This window comes from Schistocerca cancellata, chromosome 1, assembly GCF_023864275.1.
Source record: "Schistocerca cancellata isolate TAMUIC-IGC-003103 chromosome 1, iqSchCanc2.1, whole genome shotgun sequence".
NCBI classification, from domain to species: domain Eukaryota; kingdom Metazoa; phylum Arthropoda; class Insecta; order Orthoptera; family Acrididae; genus Schistocerca; species Schistocerca cancellata.
Window position 1 is genome coordinate 362,505,952 of NC_064626.1, and position 19,872 is coordinate 362,525,823.

Consider the following 19,872-nt stretch of genomic DNA (forward strand, 5'->3'; position numbering starts at 1 on the left):
CACGATGTGGCCCATGTCTTATCCAGTGTTACGATACGGTGTAAGAAAGCTTCTCCTTCACGGTCACAGTGCTCCAGTTGCATATGTGCAGCATTGTAAAATGGTTCAAATGGCTCTGAGCACTATGGGTCTTAACATCTGAGGTCATCAGTCCCCTAGAACTTAGAACAACTTAAACCTAATTAACCTAAGGACATCACACACATCCATCCCAAGGCACGATTCGAACCTGCAACCATAGCAATCATGCGGATCCAGACTGAAGCGCCTAGAACCACTCAGCCACAGCAGCCGGCGCGCAGCATTGTAACGCATCTATTTCTGCATTTCCGTCAAGTCACGTGCAACCCATCGTGATGCAATTTTTCGCGTGCCCAGGCCTTCCTTCAGGATGTGAAGCACAGTCATATGCGCTAATCCAGTTTCGCGGGTTAGCTCACAAATCGTACAGTGTTGATCACTGTCCACTAACACGACAACAGCAAGCACTTCTTCTTCAGAGATGCTAGGAGGACCTGCCAATGCGTGTCTGCCACAGTTTGCCGAACTTTGTTGAAGGCTTTTACCCAATGCACACATTCAATCCTGATCCAACTCCATTGTTCCTGTTTTGAAAACATAGTGACACCACTACGTTAGACTGCTCGCTCACAAGTGACTGTTTTTCCCTCGATTGCATGCACGCCGGTGACGTGGAATGGGCGACAATAGTAGATTCAATTGCATAGTGTCTCCACAGTATTGTTGCCACTATTTAAGTTCAAACCCACATATTAACCATATATTTGCTTATGAAGTAAGTGGTGACCTAGGAATTCAGAAAAGTTTGTAAAATTATTTTACATATCTGTATTGGGAATTTTTTTTGGAAATTTGTGGTAAGGTCTTATGGGACCAAACTGCTGAGGTCATCGGTCCCTAAGCTTACACACTACTTAACCTAACTAAAACTAACTTACGTTAAGGACAACACACACACCCCTGCCCCGCTGGAGGACTCGAACATCCGATGGAGGGAGCCGCGCGGACCGTGACACGATGGTTCTGACCGCACACCTCTGTGTTCAGAATACACTGTCTATGAGGACAAATATATTGAAAATTACAGTAAATTATGCAAAATTCTTAATTAATGGTTCAATCAACCAGTGAAGTATGTCAAGTTGTGCATAAAAATCAGGTGATCAAAAGTATAATGGAAAGGTCATATTTTGACAAGCACAGAGATAATACCAGCGATGGAAAACTACTTCTGAATGCAACTGTTAATAAGATCAAAAGTCAATTAGTTTCACCCAGAATCTGAGCTGCTTACTGAAAAGTCAGAATGCCAGACTATCTGATGAGAGGTGGCATTAAGCCCATAAATACGCATTAGCTCACACGATATTTGCTAAGTTGTACCCACAGTAAAAAGATCAATTACCCATACCTTTCTGTTAGCAACACTTTCATGAAACTAAAACATTAGAAAAAATCATCACATCAACAATCTGAACAATAAGTACAATTTAAACTCAGCCAAGATAATGCTTTGAAATATCTTACATGTAAATTATATAAGTAACTGTATCTAGGTAGGATAAAATTAGAGAGAGTCCAAACAGTAATGCCATCTCATGGCGAGTTGCAGCGTTATGTTCCTTGAGGTTTCAGCAACAGTCATGTAGAAAGTCAAAGCAATATGTAACGTTAAGCATATGTGAGCAAGATAATTGGTCACCTAAACTTGGTACAAGCTAAGGTGGAATTGATTGCGAAGCTGTGCGGCCCATGGATCAGGAGGGCATCAGGGCCAGGCAGGTCACTGCGGCTGTTCCACGGGAGCCAGGTGCTTCAGCAGAGGACTGGATAAGGGTAAATCCCAAAGCTGAAAATCTGGACAGATGTCGCTCGCATGGCCTTTTTGCAGGAGGAAAGACAATGCTCCAAGAAATGGCAGAGTGTCACACAATCTTAAAGGTGGCTAAGTTACAGATCTTTGAACTCTGACAATAAATCAGTTACATACTGAAGTGAATATGAATACATCTGGGATTTCACAAAAACGAGGCACTTCCACTGGCACAACAATAATTTAATGTCTTTAAAACTAGAAAAGTTAATACGAGGGTGAGTCAAATGAAAACCTTAAATGTTTTTTTAAATATTATTTATTGTGCAGAAGTGGTACAAAGCCGTATCACTTTTCAACATAATCTTCCCCACACTCAATGCAAGTCCTCCAGTGCTTACAAAGTGCATAAATTCCTTTAGAAAAACATTCTTTTGGTAGTCGGCGCAACCAATGATGCACCGCATGGTGTACCTCTTCATCAGAACGGAACTTCTTTCTTCCCATTGCGTCTTTGAGTGGTCCAAACGTATGGAAATCACTTGGGGCAAGGTCTGGTGAGTATGGTGGATGAGGAAGACACTCAAAATGCAGGTCTGTGATTGTTGCAACTGTTGTACAGGCAGTGTGGGGCCTTGCATTGTTATGTTGCAAAAGGACACCTGCTGACAGCAAACTACATCACTTTGGTTTGACTGCAGGCTGCAGATGATTTTTTTTACGAGATCTGTGTATGATGTACTGGTGACAGTGGTTCCTCTAGGCATGTAATGCTCCAAAATAATCCCTTTTCATCCCAAAAGAGAGTCAGCATAACCCTCCCTGCTGATGGTTCAGTTTGAAACTTCTTTGGTTTTGGGGATGAGGAATGGCGCCATTCCTTGCTCACTCTCTTTGTTTCCGGTTGGTGGAAGTGAACCCAGGTTTCGTCCCCAGTAATGATTCTTGCAAATGTTTTTCTCGTTCAAAGCGTCAAAGAAGTTCTAACAAGCATCAACCCGTCATTCTCTCATTTCAGGAGTCAGCTGCCGTGGCACCTATCTTGCAGACACTTCATGAAACTGGAGCACATCATGCACAATGAGGTGTGCTGACTCATGACTAATCTGTAAACATGCTGCAATATCATTCAGTGTCACTCGAAGGTTTTCCTTCACTATGACTTCAACTGCTGCAATGTTCTGTGGAGTCACAACTCGTTATGCCTGACTTGGACGAGAAGCATCTTCCACTGAAGTCACACTATTTGCGAACTTCTTACTCCATTCATAGACTTGCTGCTGTGACAAACATGCATCACCATACTGAACCTTCATTCGTCGATGAATTTCAATAGGTTTCACACCTTCACTACGTAAAAACCATATAACAGAACGCTGTTCTTCCCTGGTGCAAGTCACAAGTGGGGCGGCTGTCTTTATACCGATACTGCAACGGTATGTGTGCATCTGCACTATGTTGCCACCTACAGGCCACTCTGCACGCTGTTTGTAGCACACTTGCCAACTTATAGGATAATGGCGTGGAATTTCGATTTGTTATTACAAATTTAAGGTTTTCATTTGACCCACCCTCGTATTTCACAGTGAATAAACATGTACACAATAAACCTCTGAATTAACAACATTTCATCACTTCATGTGATTTCAACAAACAATATCTCAGATGATAGCATTGCTCTATAGCCATTATCTCTGAAAACTATGTACCTGTATATATTTTATTTCTTGAGTAATTATGTCATTTATATCCTTTCCATTACACAAATGTTTGCCAGAACATCATATTCTCCACATGTGCACAGCATCAATACTTCATATTTTGTCGTACTTGTGTATTTATTTAATGAATTATATATTTTGACTGTAACTTTATTCAAATGTTGACTGCAAGTGCTACCAAAAAACTGTGCAAATTTAAAAGTGGTCAACTGCATGTGTTAGCAGACCCTATGATTGAAAAGAGAACCAAAAGACACTTCTGTCAAGACGGTATAAATAACTATTTAAACAAATTTAAAGACAAAATGTTGTCATTTAATGAGAGCATACTTGTGTAAGAATACTAATTTATTTATTTATGAACAAACCTTTATTTTCAGTTATTGTGAATGATCTCAGTGTGACTGAATATTTATAACATTTCTTTATTTAAATACAGTTGTGATATATCACGGAAGTTTAGTCTCGGAAGTAGTCATAATGAGTCAAATCACATTTGTAAAACATAAGAATGATGTATTTATGGTGTGGTTGGTCGTCAGCCAATGAAGAAGCAGACAGTAGTAGAACACTATGGGAGTCAAGTGGAGACAGACTTTTTGAGTGAAGAGCTCAAGGGAGTGATTTTGGGACACACTGTGTTGAGTGCTGGAAGAATGCAGACCTACCCATGGTAATGTGTGATTCAGTCATATGGATGCCTGATTCTGGGCTGTGAATGGCTACTACAATACTCTTAACTTTTGAAGGAGCTCTAACTCATGACAGATCTGACTGTGCTCCAGAGTATGACTCTAATTTCTTCTTGCTTGTATTATGAAACTGAGGACAGTGCATGAGTTACTGTTCTTTGTATTGTGTGTGATAATTTCATCACGTTGAACTCTGAACTATTTTAACTGGTAAATATTTTGTGTATTGTGATTACGAAATGAACTTAGTTTTTGCTACCTTAAATGACTATTTAATATGGGGACGTTGCTACCACTCTTTTAATGCTCTCAACATAACTTTACTGCATTTGAGAAGGGTATTTTCTGTCTGTATTTTAATGGATATATTGTAGGACCACTTCTCATTTATCTGAGATGTCCTTTCCATAATAAAAATTATTCAACACACCTATCTATTGTCTACATCAATTACAGATATTAGAATAGAACACTTGTTGCTAAATTATTCTTTTAACATTTATTTTGTGCTTCTGTGTGTTTTATTAAGTTGTAATTTTAGGCAATACATATACTATTTGACTGCAGGATCACAGCTACATGATATTAATTGTAGTGAACTGGCTGTGGGGTATGAAAGCAGACATGTGCGGGTCAATGTTATGTCTACATCAAGCTATTCTTTTTAAACAGAGCTGTGCATAGCCCAAAATACAAATAACCACATGTTAAGACGCAACTTGTTTGCCCATATGAGATGCTATTTAGAATCTCAACTACTCAGCAGTAACCGTAAGGTACAGTTGCAACTAACATCGCTGCAGCAGGTGTCCTGGCCATGGATGTAACAACACATGCCTGACACTCACTGGAAAAAGGTGATTGAACAGCAAGGCAACATCAAGTTTTGTGTTTGTGAATGATAATTCCACCCCAACCTACAGGGCAAAGACTGTGTGTGAGTGTTTCACCGATATCACAGTTCTGGATCACCCACCAGATTTGGACCCAGCTGATTTCTAGTTGTTCCCCAAATTCAGTGTGTGTGTGTGTGTGTGTGTGTGTGTGTGTGTGTGAGAATTCCTAAGGGATCAAACTGCAGAGGTCATCGGTCCCTAGACATACACACTACTTAAACTTAGTTATGCTGAGAACACTACACACACACACACACACACACACACACACACAAGGGAGGACTCGAAACCTCCAGCGGGAGGGGCCACGCAATCCATGACATAGCACTTCAAACCGTGTGGCAACTATGCGCGGCTTCTCCAGATTGAAGTTGGCAATAAAAAGGACATTGTTACACAACAATTAAGGAAATCCAAGAAAATTGTCCTGTAGCACTGAATGCAATTCCAAAGAAAGGACTATAGTGACTGTTTCCCAATACTTCTATAATGATTTCAGCTGTTTACTGACTCAGGAGGAAACTATTTAGAATAAATACAGTGATTTTGTGACTATAATCCACAGTTTTTATTTTTAACGGACGGAGCCCTAACAGACCTACTATGCATTATCAGGAGTTAAAACCGTAACAGATGAAATAATTCCAAATTGCTTGCCTCAAGTTAAAAAAAAAAAAAAGTATGCAATAGGAACTAATTACGGTTTTAAATCCTAAATATCCTGGTGCGGATATCTTTTTTAGAGACCTACAGCTTCTCAGTACATAAATTCCTTAATGAAATCTGTTGTAAATAACGTAATGTAAATTTCAGTACACAAAAGTTGCAGTGGCAATAAGAATTAACTATGTAAAGACTTAAATGCACTTAGTTTTGATTCAGCATTTGTAATAACTGGCCAACGATCACAAAAAAGTTTAGCTGCTACTAATGAAGTACAACTTGGGAGGAGCTCGAGAACTTATCGACTGCCAAACTTGCTCCATTATCAACATTTTTTTTTAGCAGAACAACTGATGTATATTATCATCATCATATACTGTGTATTATACATAACATTTAACCTATGCACATTTCAAGTTTGCGTAAACATTGTAACTCATTTTCATTTGATGCACACAAGAGTGCACACATTATTTACTGCTCTTCAGTATGTATGATGTTGTTGTGGTCTTCAGTCCAGAGACTGGTTTGATGCAGTTCTCTATGCTACTGTATTCTGTGCAAGCTGCTTCATCTCCGAGTAACTACTGCAACCTACTTTCTCTAAATTTCGAAAGCTTCTATTCTCTTCTTGTCTAAACTAGTTATCATCCATGTTTCACTTCCATTCATGACTACACTCCATACATACTTTCAGAAAAGGCTTCCAGACAATTAAATCTATACTCAATGTTAACAAATTTCACTTCTTCAGAAATGCTTTCCTTACCATAGCCAGTCTACATTTTATATCCTCCCTACTTCAACAGTCATCAGTTATTTTGCTGCCCAAATAAATTATTTATTACCTTAAGCGTCTTATTTCCTAATCTAATTCCCTCACCACCACCTGATTTAATTAGACTACATTCCATTATCCTCAATTTGCTTTTGTTGGTGTTATCTTATACCCTCCTTTCAAGACATTGTCCATTCCAGTCAACTGCTCTTCCAGGCTCTTTGCTGTCTCTGACAGAATTACAATGTCATCAGCAAACCATGAAGTTTTTATTTCTTCTCCATGGATTTTAATTCCTACTCCAAATTTTTCTTTTGTTTCCTTTACTGCTTGCTCAATATACAGACTGAATAACATTGTTGATAGGCTACAACACTGTCTCACTCCATTCTCAACCACTACTTCCCTTTCATGCCCCTCAACTCTTATAACTGCCATCTGGTTTCTGCACAAATTGTAAATAGCCTTTCGCTCCCTATATTTTACGCCTCCCACTTTCAGAATTTGAAACAGAGTATTCCAGTCAACACTGCCAAAAGCTTTCTCTAGGTCTACAAATGCTAGAAATGTAGGTTTGCCTGTCCTTAATCTATCTTCTAAGATAAGTTGTAGGATCAGTATTGCCTCGCGTGTTCCAACATTTCGACGGAATCCAAACTGTATGTCTCATATGTCTTCCTCACCATATCATAGAGTTTTGTCATGGTTGGCTCTTGATAGGCTATCAGTAGTTCTAATACAGTATGTATCTGTATTCTTTTGGAATTTTATGAAACCTACTGTCTCCATTGGGAAATAAAACCGATTTTTAATTCTATCTTTTGCAAATACTTAGAAGCACTTCACTGGACTGTGGAATGAATATATAATCTAAATACATTAATTCACATGTAAAATATTTATTTTAGATTGGTCTTTGATGATGATATGGTTTGGTTTAGGGAGCGTTCAAACTAAACGGTCATCAGTACCCGTACAAAGTCCAAACTCTTTCCAGTCCACTGTTTTTCACAGTCCATTTGAGCCACTGTGAAGAATGATAAGGATGATGATGAAATGATGAAGACAATACAAACACTCAGGCCCGGGCAGAGAAAATCCCCAGTCCAATCGGGAATCAAACCCGGGACCCCGTGATCCAGAGGTAGCAACGCTAGCCACTAGACCATGAGCTGCAGACTTAAGGTCGACTGTAGGAAAAAAAAGTCAACTACCGTTTACTGGGAGCATTCTAGGAAAAGTGCAGATCATCTATAACAGAGACCAGGTATAGAACACTTCTGCAGCTTATTCTTAAGTACTGATCAGGTGAATGGGATCACAACAAGGCTGGATTAAAGGAATACAAGGACATAATTTAGAGGTCTGTTGCTAGATGTGTTACCAGTGGGTTCAGTTAACACATGAATTTTACGGAACTGCTCCATGAACTCAAATGTGAATCTCTGGAATGAAAAAGCCTTCTTTTTGCAAAACAATATTGAGAAAGTAGGGAATTGGCATTTGCAATGGACTGTACAATGATTTTACTGCCACCAACATAAAGAGAATGGATGGCTCGTATGAAGGAGGAATATTGACAGTCATTCTTCCATCACTTCATTTGTGAATGTAACAACAGGAAAGGCAATGACCATCACTTGTACACAGTACCGTAAGCCATTTTGTGGCTAGCAGAATACGTATGTAAATCTAGAATGGATCTATGGAAATCAATATACAGGATGTATCACAATTAATGGCGTAAATGCATACGGTTGGAAGTACACGATACTAGAAGCAAAAAAGTCTCAGCAAACATAGGGTCAAAAGCGCATACCTTAAGAGCTATGAGCAACTTTTCATCTTCGATACTGCGAAACAAATCTCTTCTACTGCCAGCTCTTTCTTTCCATATTTTGGGAAGTGGCAGTATGGACAAAAACAAGAAAAAATGTCCAGTAAACATTTACTCTAAAATGCATACGTTAAGAGCTATGAGCACTTTTTCATCTTCACACTCTTCTAATGAACAAATCCTCATAACTTTTAAGCTGTGCATTTTAGAGCACATGTTTACTGGACATTTTTCTCTTGTTTTGATCCATACTGCCACTTCCCACAATATGAAAGCAAAGAGCTTGCAGTAGAAGAGATTTGTTTCACAGTATCAAAGATGAAAAATTTCTCATAGCTTTCAAGGTATGCATTTTCAACACTATGTTTACTGAGACTTCTTTGCTTCTAGTATCGTGTACTTTCAACTGTATGTGTTTATGCCATTAATTATGATACACCCTCTATTTCTACTGGACATTCAATGGAGTATGAGAAAAGAATGATTTTGTCCACAGCAACGTCTTTCTAGGACTCCATTATTAAAGAATCCGTAGAAATACGACTGGCGGAAAATCTGTTAAACCGTGACAGCGGCTACTAGCTGGACAGTGCATGGAATCCCATCATCTCCACGATTTTCTCACATCGAAGACGACAGAGTGCGTCGACGGCCGTGGCAAACAGCAACGCAGATGGCGACTGAGTTCCGCTATTCCACCAGCGAGGGCGCTGCCGGCGGGCAATGTGGTTCAACTATCCAGTTTTCGACGCATGCGCACAATGGTTACAGTACGCTATATATTGCAGAACGGAGGACGTTTTCGCCAGTCTGCGACGGCTCACCTGAAGATGACTGGCAGGTGCCCAGTTGAAATATCGTGCGAAGTATTGAACGACGACCGGCTGCAAGCCCGAAATTTGTTTGAACACCCTCTATATAATTTAAGTTTGAAGGTTGTACTGGATTTAAGAAGGATATCTTCTCATGCTGGACATAAGCATCAAAAAGAAAGAAACTTCTCAATAGCAAATATGTTAGCAATTCTGAACTTCCACATTTTCTTTCTTCTCTCAAGGCAGGACAATCACTGCCTAAGTACATAAATTTAGATTATTGTTGGTGTACAATGCATTATAATTCATCAAAGTGTCCATATTTCTGATAGTTCTCTCAGGGAATGTAACTATTGCTTCTTCCTGTTGCAACATATTGCTTCCAGTACAGTATTAAACAATGTCGTTATAAGACGGGTGTTGTTTTAATGAACTTAATAATCCCAAACGGCAAAAGTGGCCTTCAGGAGACAGCCATTGCACAAGTGCAGATTACTTTAGTCTCAAAAATGTTTTAATCACTTATAAAACAGCATATGGAAAGCAACTGGTAATATTAAACTGATGAAATTAATGGTAGAGAACATATTTCTTTTTGTGCTTGCTCTCACATCTTTATATCCTTTCCCACCTCCAAGAATTCTTTGCAGTTTATCAACATGGCCATTTTACATAATGGAAGAAGAGAAAGAGCAGACAAATATAGTGCATTTTTCAGTGCTTGAAACTAAAATAAATTACAGCTGTGTGTCAGAGAACCAAAAATACTTTAATAATATTTTCAAATTTTACAACTCTTTAATATTAAAGTCATTTTCTGTATTGAGAAAATATAAATATCGATTTACAATGTATATACACTCCGAAAGTCTGGTTGCTGTGTGTGAGTGTGTTTGTGTGTGTGTGTTTTAATGCAGAGCAGAATAAGGCAAGATTGCAAATAATACTAAAAGGTAAAGATCAGTAGGGTGAGAAAAAGGAGTGGGTCACTGGGAATAATAGGGGGTCACAGAGAAGGAAATAAGGAACATGAGGATATGGCCATTAAAGCATACATGGGCAGAATTCTTTAATTTCTAGCTGGTGGAGCATCTTCTACAACAAGTGTTCTGCAAATTATGTCATATCCAGTTCTGTTGTGCCTAAAAAGAAAGAGCACAAAGCACACTGGGAACAAGACAGCTAAAATCAAATTTTTTATTAAAGACCTGGCAAAAGCCCAAAACATGCCTGGATCAGTGCCTGGTGTAACCAAAACAATATCAGGACGACCCTCAACATCTGTTACCCTTTCACACAAAACCACACGAATTCCTAGCACAGCCTTTCCTGGAGTTGCACCTCCCATACGGGGTCCTATGCCTCTCCTTATCCAAAAGGCCTATAAAACAAAGAGAGAAATTACATTTCTGTATAAGGGTAAGATATTTATAAATACACTTAACTTCCTACCCTTTCATTAATTTTTGATGATGACATTTTTTAGCCATATTTCTAAGTAAACTGATGACATGAAACAAATAATTAACTATGTGATATTTACCTCAAAAAGACAGACCACAAGTCTGTGTATCATCTCAAGCAGTAAGATTTCAGATGTCATTTCAACAGCAACTTTGTAGTCCATTTTAACATTTCTGTTCAGTAGATCAAAGTCGTACTTCTCAAGGTCTCTGGAAAAATTGTAATAATTAACAAGTTAGTTATTTTTACATAAACCAACAATGGTTCACATTGACACTGACTACTGTAAGCTAAAGGAACAAGAAGTGACAAAATGGAATCAACACCACCTTTTAAGTATGAGAGAGAGACACGAAGGCTACAAGCAAGGATTCTTCCATTTGCACTTCATAAAGTGAGTAGCCTGCCCAGAAGATATTCAGTGGTTACAGTCCACTGGCTGATTGCAATCCCTTAAAAAGCCAGTCTACAAAAGAGATTGCTTGTAAAACTGTTGTGCATTTCATCCTGCAGTACTGTTCAAGGGTTTGGGACACACCAAACAGGACCAACAGGGTATATTGAACATACAGCACAAAAGGCAACAGCTTTTTGACTAATGGGACAGCATTAAGGAAATGCTCAGAAAATTGACCTGGCAAATGCTTCAAGATACAGGCTACATTCCTGCAGAAGCCTACTAACAAACTTCCACAAACACAATTAAATGAAGAGTTAAGGAACATACTATAATCTTGCCCATTTGTTCTCGTAGCATGTAGAGACATGCAAGCATTCATTCTTCCCACACTCCATATGTGAATGGAATGGAAAGAGATCCTAATACATGGTACTGCGGGAAGTATCCTGTCATGCACTTCACATTGGTTTGCAGAGTGCAAATACAGATGTAAGAATATGGATGAACATGTAGACAGATGAATGACGCTTTCAATTTGCGGAACACGAAAAATTCCAAGGGACACAAGCCTGGCAAGTACAAGAAAGGCAGTGTGTGGCTGGGATTTGTTATAGAACAGGGTCCAGTTACTTTGTTTGGTATATTGGGTGTGTATCCATTCAATGTGTCTCACGACAAATTTCTACTTCTGTGCTATTATTCGCAGTGTCACATGACAATCCTGGGAAAAATATTCCTTCACTTTGCATATGTTATTCAGAGCGCAAGCAGTTGCAAACCACCCAGTTTGGGGAGGAGTCTTCCATGGCATCCCATCTTTGTAGGAAATGTTTAAACCACTTGTAAAAACAATTCAAAGTGACAGCACATTTTCCATAAGTCTCTTTCACTGATTTTCTCAGTTTGAAACACAACAGCGTATTCAAAATGGAATTTTCACTCTGCAGCAGTTTCTGCACTGATATGAAACTTCTTGGCAGATTAAAACTGTGTGCCAGACTTCCAAACTGCGTTCCGACTTCAAATCTCGGTCACCACACAGTTTTAATCTCCCAGGAAGTTTCAACAGCATATTCATTAACTGATCTATTTTGAATACTGACCACATGCACTATCTTTTCATTCTGCAATGTACTGTTTACACACAGAAAGCACACTCACAGTGGCTATGCTCAGGAACTTAATAAGACTTGTCCAGCATGGGATCTGGTGGTGGCACACCTTTAAGACTGTGATCACTGTGACATCATTCACCGACAGAGGTTTTATGTCTAAACCTCATGCACTTAAATCATTTCATACATGAAAGAAAACTGGGTTTGACATGGCACCTATAAATCATGACCTTAACTTCCTTGGGTAAAAGATTTCCATCAGAGGTGAGGCTGAAAGGTCCATGTCAATCCTATTATCCTTAGGCCCTATTGGAATACAACAAACAAAATACACTTCATACTGCTCTCGGTTAGGATGCTGTTCATCTGTTAATAGCATTAAGTCACAATAGAAGATGAGACTTTGATTTCTGTTGTGTTTGTTATGAGGCAATATGGTAACTGGTATATCCCCAACCTTGTCTCAGTCTTCAAGTGCCTGTGTCTGATTACCATTCACAGTTTTGATCAACAGATATCTAGTTCTCATGTTCTCTATTACAGCTGTTTTTCCAATCCATGGACCGTATCAAGAACTGGATGAACTATCTACCTCCATTTCTTCTTACCTGGCTCCCATCTTGTGTTGTGGCCTACGATGGAAATACCATGGAGTTTTGAGTCTCTTTCTACCTGCTGAGCCAGCATGTAGGATCAGCCGCCTGTAAGGGTAAGTTTATCAGTTTCATTGCAGATCACCTACTCTATTGCCACTCACTCTGATCAGAGGCCCTCCCAGTAGCACCCTGACCATAACATAGGCTACCTGGCATAGCAGCCTTTGCTCGGAGTTCTGTAGCACCAGATCTGATGAGACACCTACTCTTCAGTATACACTGATAAGCCAAAACATTGTAACCACTGCCTGAGACACTGGATGCTGCCCGGTGGTGTTGCGGGCACATGGCGCAGTAAGAAAAGGATGACAGCAGAGCAGACACGGATGGGGTATCACCCTAGTAAAGATATGGGCTGCAAATGGGGAAATCCATTGAGATAAGCGTTTTTGACAAAGGGCAGATTATTATTACACAGAGCTTGTGAATGAGTATCTCAAAAATGGTGACGTTGGTTGAATGCTCATGTGCTAATGGCGTGAGAATCTACGGAAAGAGGTAGAAGGACAATGAAACTACAACTAGGAGCTCAATGGCTGGACGGCCACGACTCTTCACAGAACATGGGGTTCTGAGGCTTGTCTGCTCTGTAGAATAGGATAGATGGTGATATCTGGCATCTGCACCAAAGAGCACAATGCTGATGCACGCACTAGTGTTTTGGAGCAGACTGTTCATTGTACATTGTTGAACATGTGGCTCCGCAGCAGACCTCCTCTACGTGTTCGCATGTTGACCCAACAACATCGTCAATTATGACTGCAGTTGGCACGGGACCATCAAGATTCAAGTGTTGATCAGTAGAAACATGTCAGCTCTTTGGGTGTATCACATTTTTCGTATACTAGGCTGCTGGTTGTCTCCACAAATGCTGTCACTGAGGTGAATGGCAGCTCAAAATGCACAGCGCATCACAGGTGCATGCTGGTGGAATCAGTGTTATGCTATGGGAGACATTCTCCTATGCTTGTGTGAGACTTGTGGTAACAATTGAAGACATGCTGACAGCTGCGAACCACCTGTATTTCTTTATGCTTGATGTCTTTCCCAACAGTAATGTCATCTTTCTGCAGTATAATAGTCTATGACTTAGAGCCAGATCAAGGAACATTTTAGTGAACTCCTATTGATACCTCGACAAATGAATTCACCTGATTTAAAGCCATCTGGGTCCTATTAGACATACGCAAATCAGCGGCCTGTTATATACATGAATTTCATGACCTGTGCGTAGACATCTAATGCCACATATCTTCACAAACCTCCCAACCAACTGTTGCATCCCTGATACACAGAATCCTTGCTGTATTTTGTTCCAAAGATGGATAAACAAGTTATTAAGCAGGTGGTCATAATGTTTTGGTTCATTAGTGTACATGAGGAGTTCACAACTCAGGCATCATCAGAGAAATCACTGCATTGTCAGTGAGAGATAACCATTATGGTAAATGATGAGGCCCCCCATGACAGATTGTCTACTAGACTAGATTTTGGGTGTGAACATATATCCACTCTCATAACAGGTGCAGGGGATCACAACACATGACGGATAGATTATACATCATGTAAGACATCCTTCCCAAAAGGGGCTGAACTTCTGTGATATTTAGACAAGTGGAACAAAAAAAGTTGGACATGTCGTGATGTGAGCTAAAACTGACAGTTTTCCTGATAACAGCTAACTTGTCAATGTGAAAGCTTGACTAGATATAAGACTTCTTTTAGTCACCTCTTAAAACAGGCAGGAGTTACACGGGTTTATTCTAGCCTCTGTCACCACAGAACAATAGATGAAATTTCCATTTTGGATACTAGTACTCCTAGTCTACATTCTACTTTCCTACATTCTTTTACAAAAAAATAAACATTGAGAGGGAGAGAGAAAACAAGGAAGGTTTAGTGAATCTATAAATATGTATGTTCCAGAACGTTCAGCAAAATGATCCATTGCAACTTGGTAACATATCTCAAAGTGAAATACTTCCATACATCAATAACATTTTTTAAAAATATTTAAGGATATATTTTTTTTCTCTCTTTTCTCCAGAACAAAATGATTTCTTGTTGTCTTGTCTGACTGATCCACCAATTTACTTGTACAGGTTATTTCAAATGCTTTGGCAATCAGAACTGTCACAACAGACAGTGGCTCCAGTAATGCGAACAATGAGTGTTGTGATCAGCTTAACAGTAAGTCTCATTCTCCATTTCATTGCTTTCCAGAAAGTATATATTTTCAAGTACATATGAATGACATCATTAACTCGACTATTTCTATACCACATCCAGCATGAAAATCTTCTTAATGTCTGAAATGGTGTTTCTTAATTTATTCATCCCACTTTATGAATTTATTATGACAAAGCATTTGCATATGGATTCTTTTTTTAGCATTAAGGAAAGGGACCAACATATTGTTCTTCACAGTGTTTTAACTTAAAGAAATTACAAGAAATTTATACTAATGGGACATCTGGATCAGTCACAAAGCATCTGAAGTATTGCATATCTATTTTTAAGCTTTCCGCATTCTGTTCAAAATATCTTGGTGCACAGTAATAGTTGACGAGGCAGCACTACCTAAGTACTGCAAGTTGTCGACAAACTCTTTGTCTTCATTTCCAGTTTTTAGATGGACTGATGAAGAATTGCTATTCAACACAAATCTTACGGTCTCAGTTTTCTGATTTTGAGATCACTGCCATACATTCTTCATTCCAGAGATCTAGTTTAGCACGTTTTGAACCCATATCATTCTAGCATTAGTGATGACTAGATTACTGGGAATTGCACACTCTCTTCTGACGGCTTTTCGTATTTCATCCATTACTAATGTATGAGTGGTGACAGACAATTTCCTTGTTAGAACTTACTCTTCATTTCAAACCAATCTGATCTCCTCTGGATCAGTATACCACCCTTGGTCTCATCATGATAGCATTGTCGTACTCTTGTAATGATACTCTCGGACACTTTCTTATGCTTTTCAGTATATAAGGTTGGTACATAAATTTATAGCATTTTTGTTTTGCATGTCGGTATTCTAGTTGCTACCAGATACTGGAGTTCACATATAGTCATTTTGTCATTTGGAGATAATGAGTGGAGCTGTGGACACTAGAAAATGGAGTGTCAAGTGTAGAAATCAGAACATTTCTGACATATTCTTTTGTTTTGAGTTCAATAGAGGGGTGAAAGCAGTGGAGCCACCCACAAAATGGAGATAATGCCATTGGACAGTGAATGGTAAGAAAATGGTTTACTCATTTTAAGGAGGAGTGTTTTGACATCCATGACTCTCCATGTTTAGGAAGACCTTTGAGGTTTGACAAAGATTGTTTAAACACATTAATCCACAATAATCCGTGTCTGTGTACTTGAGGACAGGCAAATGTGGTGAACTGTGATCATTCCACCACTGTGGAATATTTGCATCCAATGGGGAAGGTTAAAAAAATCTGATGCAAGCGAACTGCATGCTCTAAGCCAAAATCATAAAAATCAGCAAGTGGTCATGTGTGCATCTCTGCAAGCTCTTCATCAATTGGCTCATGAACAACGCCGACCATTCCTATGCTGTATTGTTACTAGTGATGAGAAATGGTGCCTTTATGGCAGCATAAGGGAAAGCAATGAATGGTTAACCCCCAAAAAAAGCAGCAACTCCCCATTCCAAGACCTGCACGCATAACACATACACAAAGATGTTTCGCAGGTTAGAATGGCGATGGTGTGTGTACTACGAATTGCTTCTCTGAGGTGTAACCATCACTGCTGACATTTATTGTTACCAAGTGAGAGATCTTGCAGACGCAATCCAAGGATAACAACCAGGACACCTGCATTCAGTTATGCTACTTCATGATAATGCCTGCTCACATAGTGCTAGACTGACAAAAAACACTACACAGGAGTTGAGTTGGGTAATCATTTTGTACCCACCTTATTCGTCTTATCTTGTGACCTCAGATTTTCACCTTTTCTCCTCTCTACCGCACAACCTTCAAGGAACTTCTTTTACAGATGAAAATCACTCCACACATGGCTTGACAAGTTCGCCGCCTCAAATCCATGTGACTCATACTTTCTTCTAGAAAGTTGCCCCAGCACTGGCAGACTGTTCTAAGTAGTGCAGGAGAACATATTATGGTTGACTGAAGACTCTGTTAGCATTTGTTGTATTTACAAAAATTGTGGAAATATGCTATGAACTTATGCATCAACCTAATATTTTCACGAGGAGCATGGTTACATGCCTTTTTAGTGTCCACAAACATAGTTATGAGTTAACTGAATTTTCTGTCAGTGCTTGGCGGAACATGATAACAATATTAAATTTGAAGCATTTCCTCATATTCTTTGAAACTATGTTTATGTGATCACGAACTGGCTTCCGCCTTCTATATCACCTTCAGTGGCAACTGAATGTCACAAGCTCAGTTAAAATTACACGTGACTTACACAGATATTATTTACACAGAAGTGACATGTAGAGTGTTTACGTAGGAAAACATCACTTTTTGCCACGCAGAAATAATTCCATTAATTAAAAGAGGAAACAAAGTTTTTTACGTGAAGATAATGTAACAACTGATAAAAAATAATGGTGAATTTATAACTTTAATCTAATACTTATAATTAAAACTTAATTTAACAGTAAGGAAAAAGGAAATCTGAGTTTGGCCATTTAATACTAAGCTGACATTCTGTGTCATATGCTTGTTGAATTCCAGCATTTTCAGTAGTGTCATCTTTTTGCTTTTCACAAGAGAGTAGAAAATTTCAAATTTAGATTAAAATTGTAAATTTAACTTTATTTTTGATCATTTGTTACATGTATCTCTACAAAAAAATTTATTTCCTTTTGAGTTAATGCAACTATTTCTGTGTGACAAAAAAAGTAATTTTTTCCAAAACACTCTACATGAAATTTTTGTTTCTTCTGTAAAAATAATATCTGTGTAAAGTGCACATTATCTTATCTGCATTTGCGACATTCAGTTGTTGTCTGAAGGTGGCCTAAGAAGCCGAAACCTGTGTCAAGATCAAATAAACATACTTTTTCCAACATTACGAAGTGTTTCCTACTTCTTATTGAAATATAAGCATTTTATTTTTCTTCCATTGTTCCTCATAAAGCATAATTGTGGTAAATATGATGTCATGAGGTCTAAAACTATGCTGTCTTTCCTCAAGCATAAGTTCAATAGACCTCAAGTATAAGTTAAACAGGTTTTTCCTACTCTGTTCTCACATGGAGGCAAAGTTACACCTTTGTAGTTGAGTGTAACTTCCTATCACCCTCTTGAATAGTGAAATGAAGATTCCCTTTTTTCAATCATTGCTTATTGCATTTTATTTCCACACAGACATTGCCGGCCAATGCTTCCAAGTGCCTTGATTGGGTACACACTGCAAGCTGCCTTGTTCTCCAGCTTATTACTGTCTTCTCCACTCAAACTGCCTGTCTTTATACCCTCACATTCATGCAGCCTACCAAACTGTTATTATTCCCTTTACAGTTCACTAGATTGTTCAAGCATGTTTGAAACTCATTTACTATAAGGGTCTCTCTTCTTGTCGCTTCACCATTAGGAATTCTACTAATGGGATACATTTATCAATTCTTCTTTCCATACAGTTGCTCTCCTGCTTTACATGAGATCCCTTCCTTCTGGTTTGATATACGACCCTCTCTACACAGGTGCTCTTCATGCCACTCATTCCACAAGGCTATTACTTCAGATTTTTGTGTTTGGCTCTGTTGCTCATATACTTTAACCTCAGTTCATACTATAGTCACTTTCACAGTTTTCTGTTCTTCATCTAACAATTGCAACTCTTCTCTCAGCAACACTTTGTGGGCCTCTTCTCTGATTTTTTTGCTTTATGCTTGGTTCAGTGATGGCCTTACACACAGGCCCAGTAAATGTTCTCATTCTGCATTTCCGTTTCCCCATTTCATAAGAACCAAATCTACGTTCATACGCCTTCAGTCTGCATCAACTGTTATAATACTCTCTCTTCCAAGTCATTTCAGGATGGGCTTTTTCCTTATTTTAGCATCTTACTTAAGGGGCAAATACTAGGACATTCACATTCACTGTAGACCTATCTAGTTCCTCTGAAGTCCATGAATAAATTGGTTATCCTTTTACTAACAAATTCAAACCTATGGAGTAAAAATCCCACCCTGTTCTTCAATAATGCTTGGTTTGCAGACCAACAAAGCCCATAGTCCAACCAGAAACTTGAGTTTACTGATTTTCTTCCATTATGTTTCACTTAACTAAAAATCAGAGTTTTGCAACTAAATTACGTGTAAAGGAGACAATTCACCAGAAAGCTAAAGCATTGGGACATTGACAGGCACAAAAAACAATGAAGACTTTGTTAGCTTTCAGATAAATCATTTAATGAGCTGGAGTACACGTGCCCGCATGCATGACGGGCACACGCACACGCGCACGCACGCGCGCGCGCGCGCGCACACACACACACACACGTACACGGTAAATCATAGCGAACAGGTTTGTGTGTGTGTGTGTGTTTGGGGGGGGGGGGGGGGTGCATGCACATCTGCGTACTCTAGCTCATGGCAGAACTTATCTGAAAGCTAGCAAACTAGCAAAATTGTCATTCTTTTCTTCTGCTGTCAATGACTTAATGCTTCTGCTAACCAGTGAATGTGTTCTTTATATTTAAATTATTTACATTCAGCTAGAACTTTCCTTATATTTAGCTCAAACTTCTCTTTGTTACAAGAGTCAACCAATACTTAAGTTTTGTGTCTTATTTAATGTTCCCGGCCTCAATTTTAGTCACTTTTAAATCTGGTGGTTGGTATTGCATTAAGCTGTTGACCATCATTCAGATCATGCTGTGTGTGTGTGTGTGTGTGTGTGTGTGTGTGTGTGTGTGTGTGTGTGTGTGTTTTATTTCTTAATTTTACATTCAATGTTTTTTTTAGTCTTGAAAGTCCATTTTTATCCACAGTCTAT

General features: G+C 38.9%; 1 protein-coding gene across 1 annotated transcript in view; it reads right to left on the reverse strand.

Moving 5' to 3' along the window:
• Window positions 1-9,984: 9,984 nt before the first annotated feature.
• LOC126174501 (protein FAM8A1) overlaps window positions 9,985-19,872 on the reverse strand; it is a 36,488-nt gene continuing 26,600 nt past the window's right edge. Inside the window, exons 3-4 of the mRNA XM_049921041.1 lie at window positions 10,780-10,909; window positions 9,985-10,617 (exon numbers count right to left, since the gene is read on the reverse strand). Of these exons, the coding sequence (XP_049776998.1) occupies window positions 10,306-10,617; window positions 10,780-10,909 (442 nt within the window). The 3' untranslated portion in view covers window positions 9,985-10,305. The remainder of the gene's footprint in view (window positions 10,618-10,779; window positions 10,910-19,872) is intronic.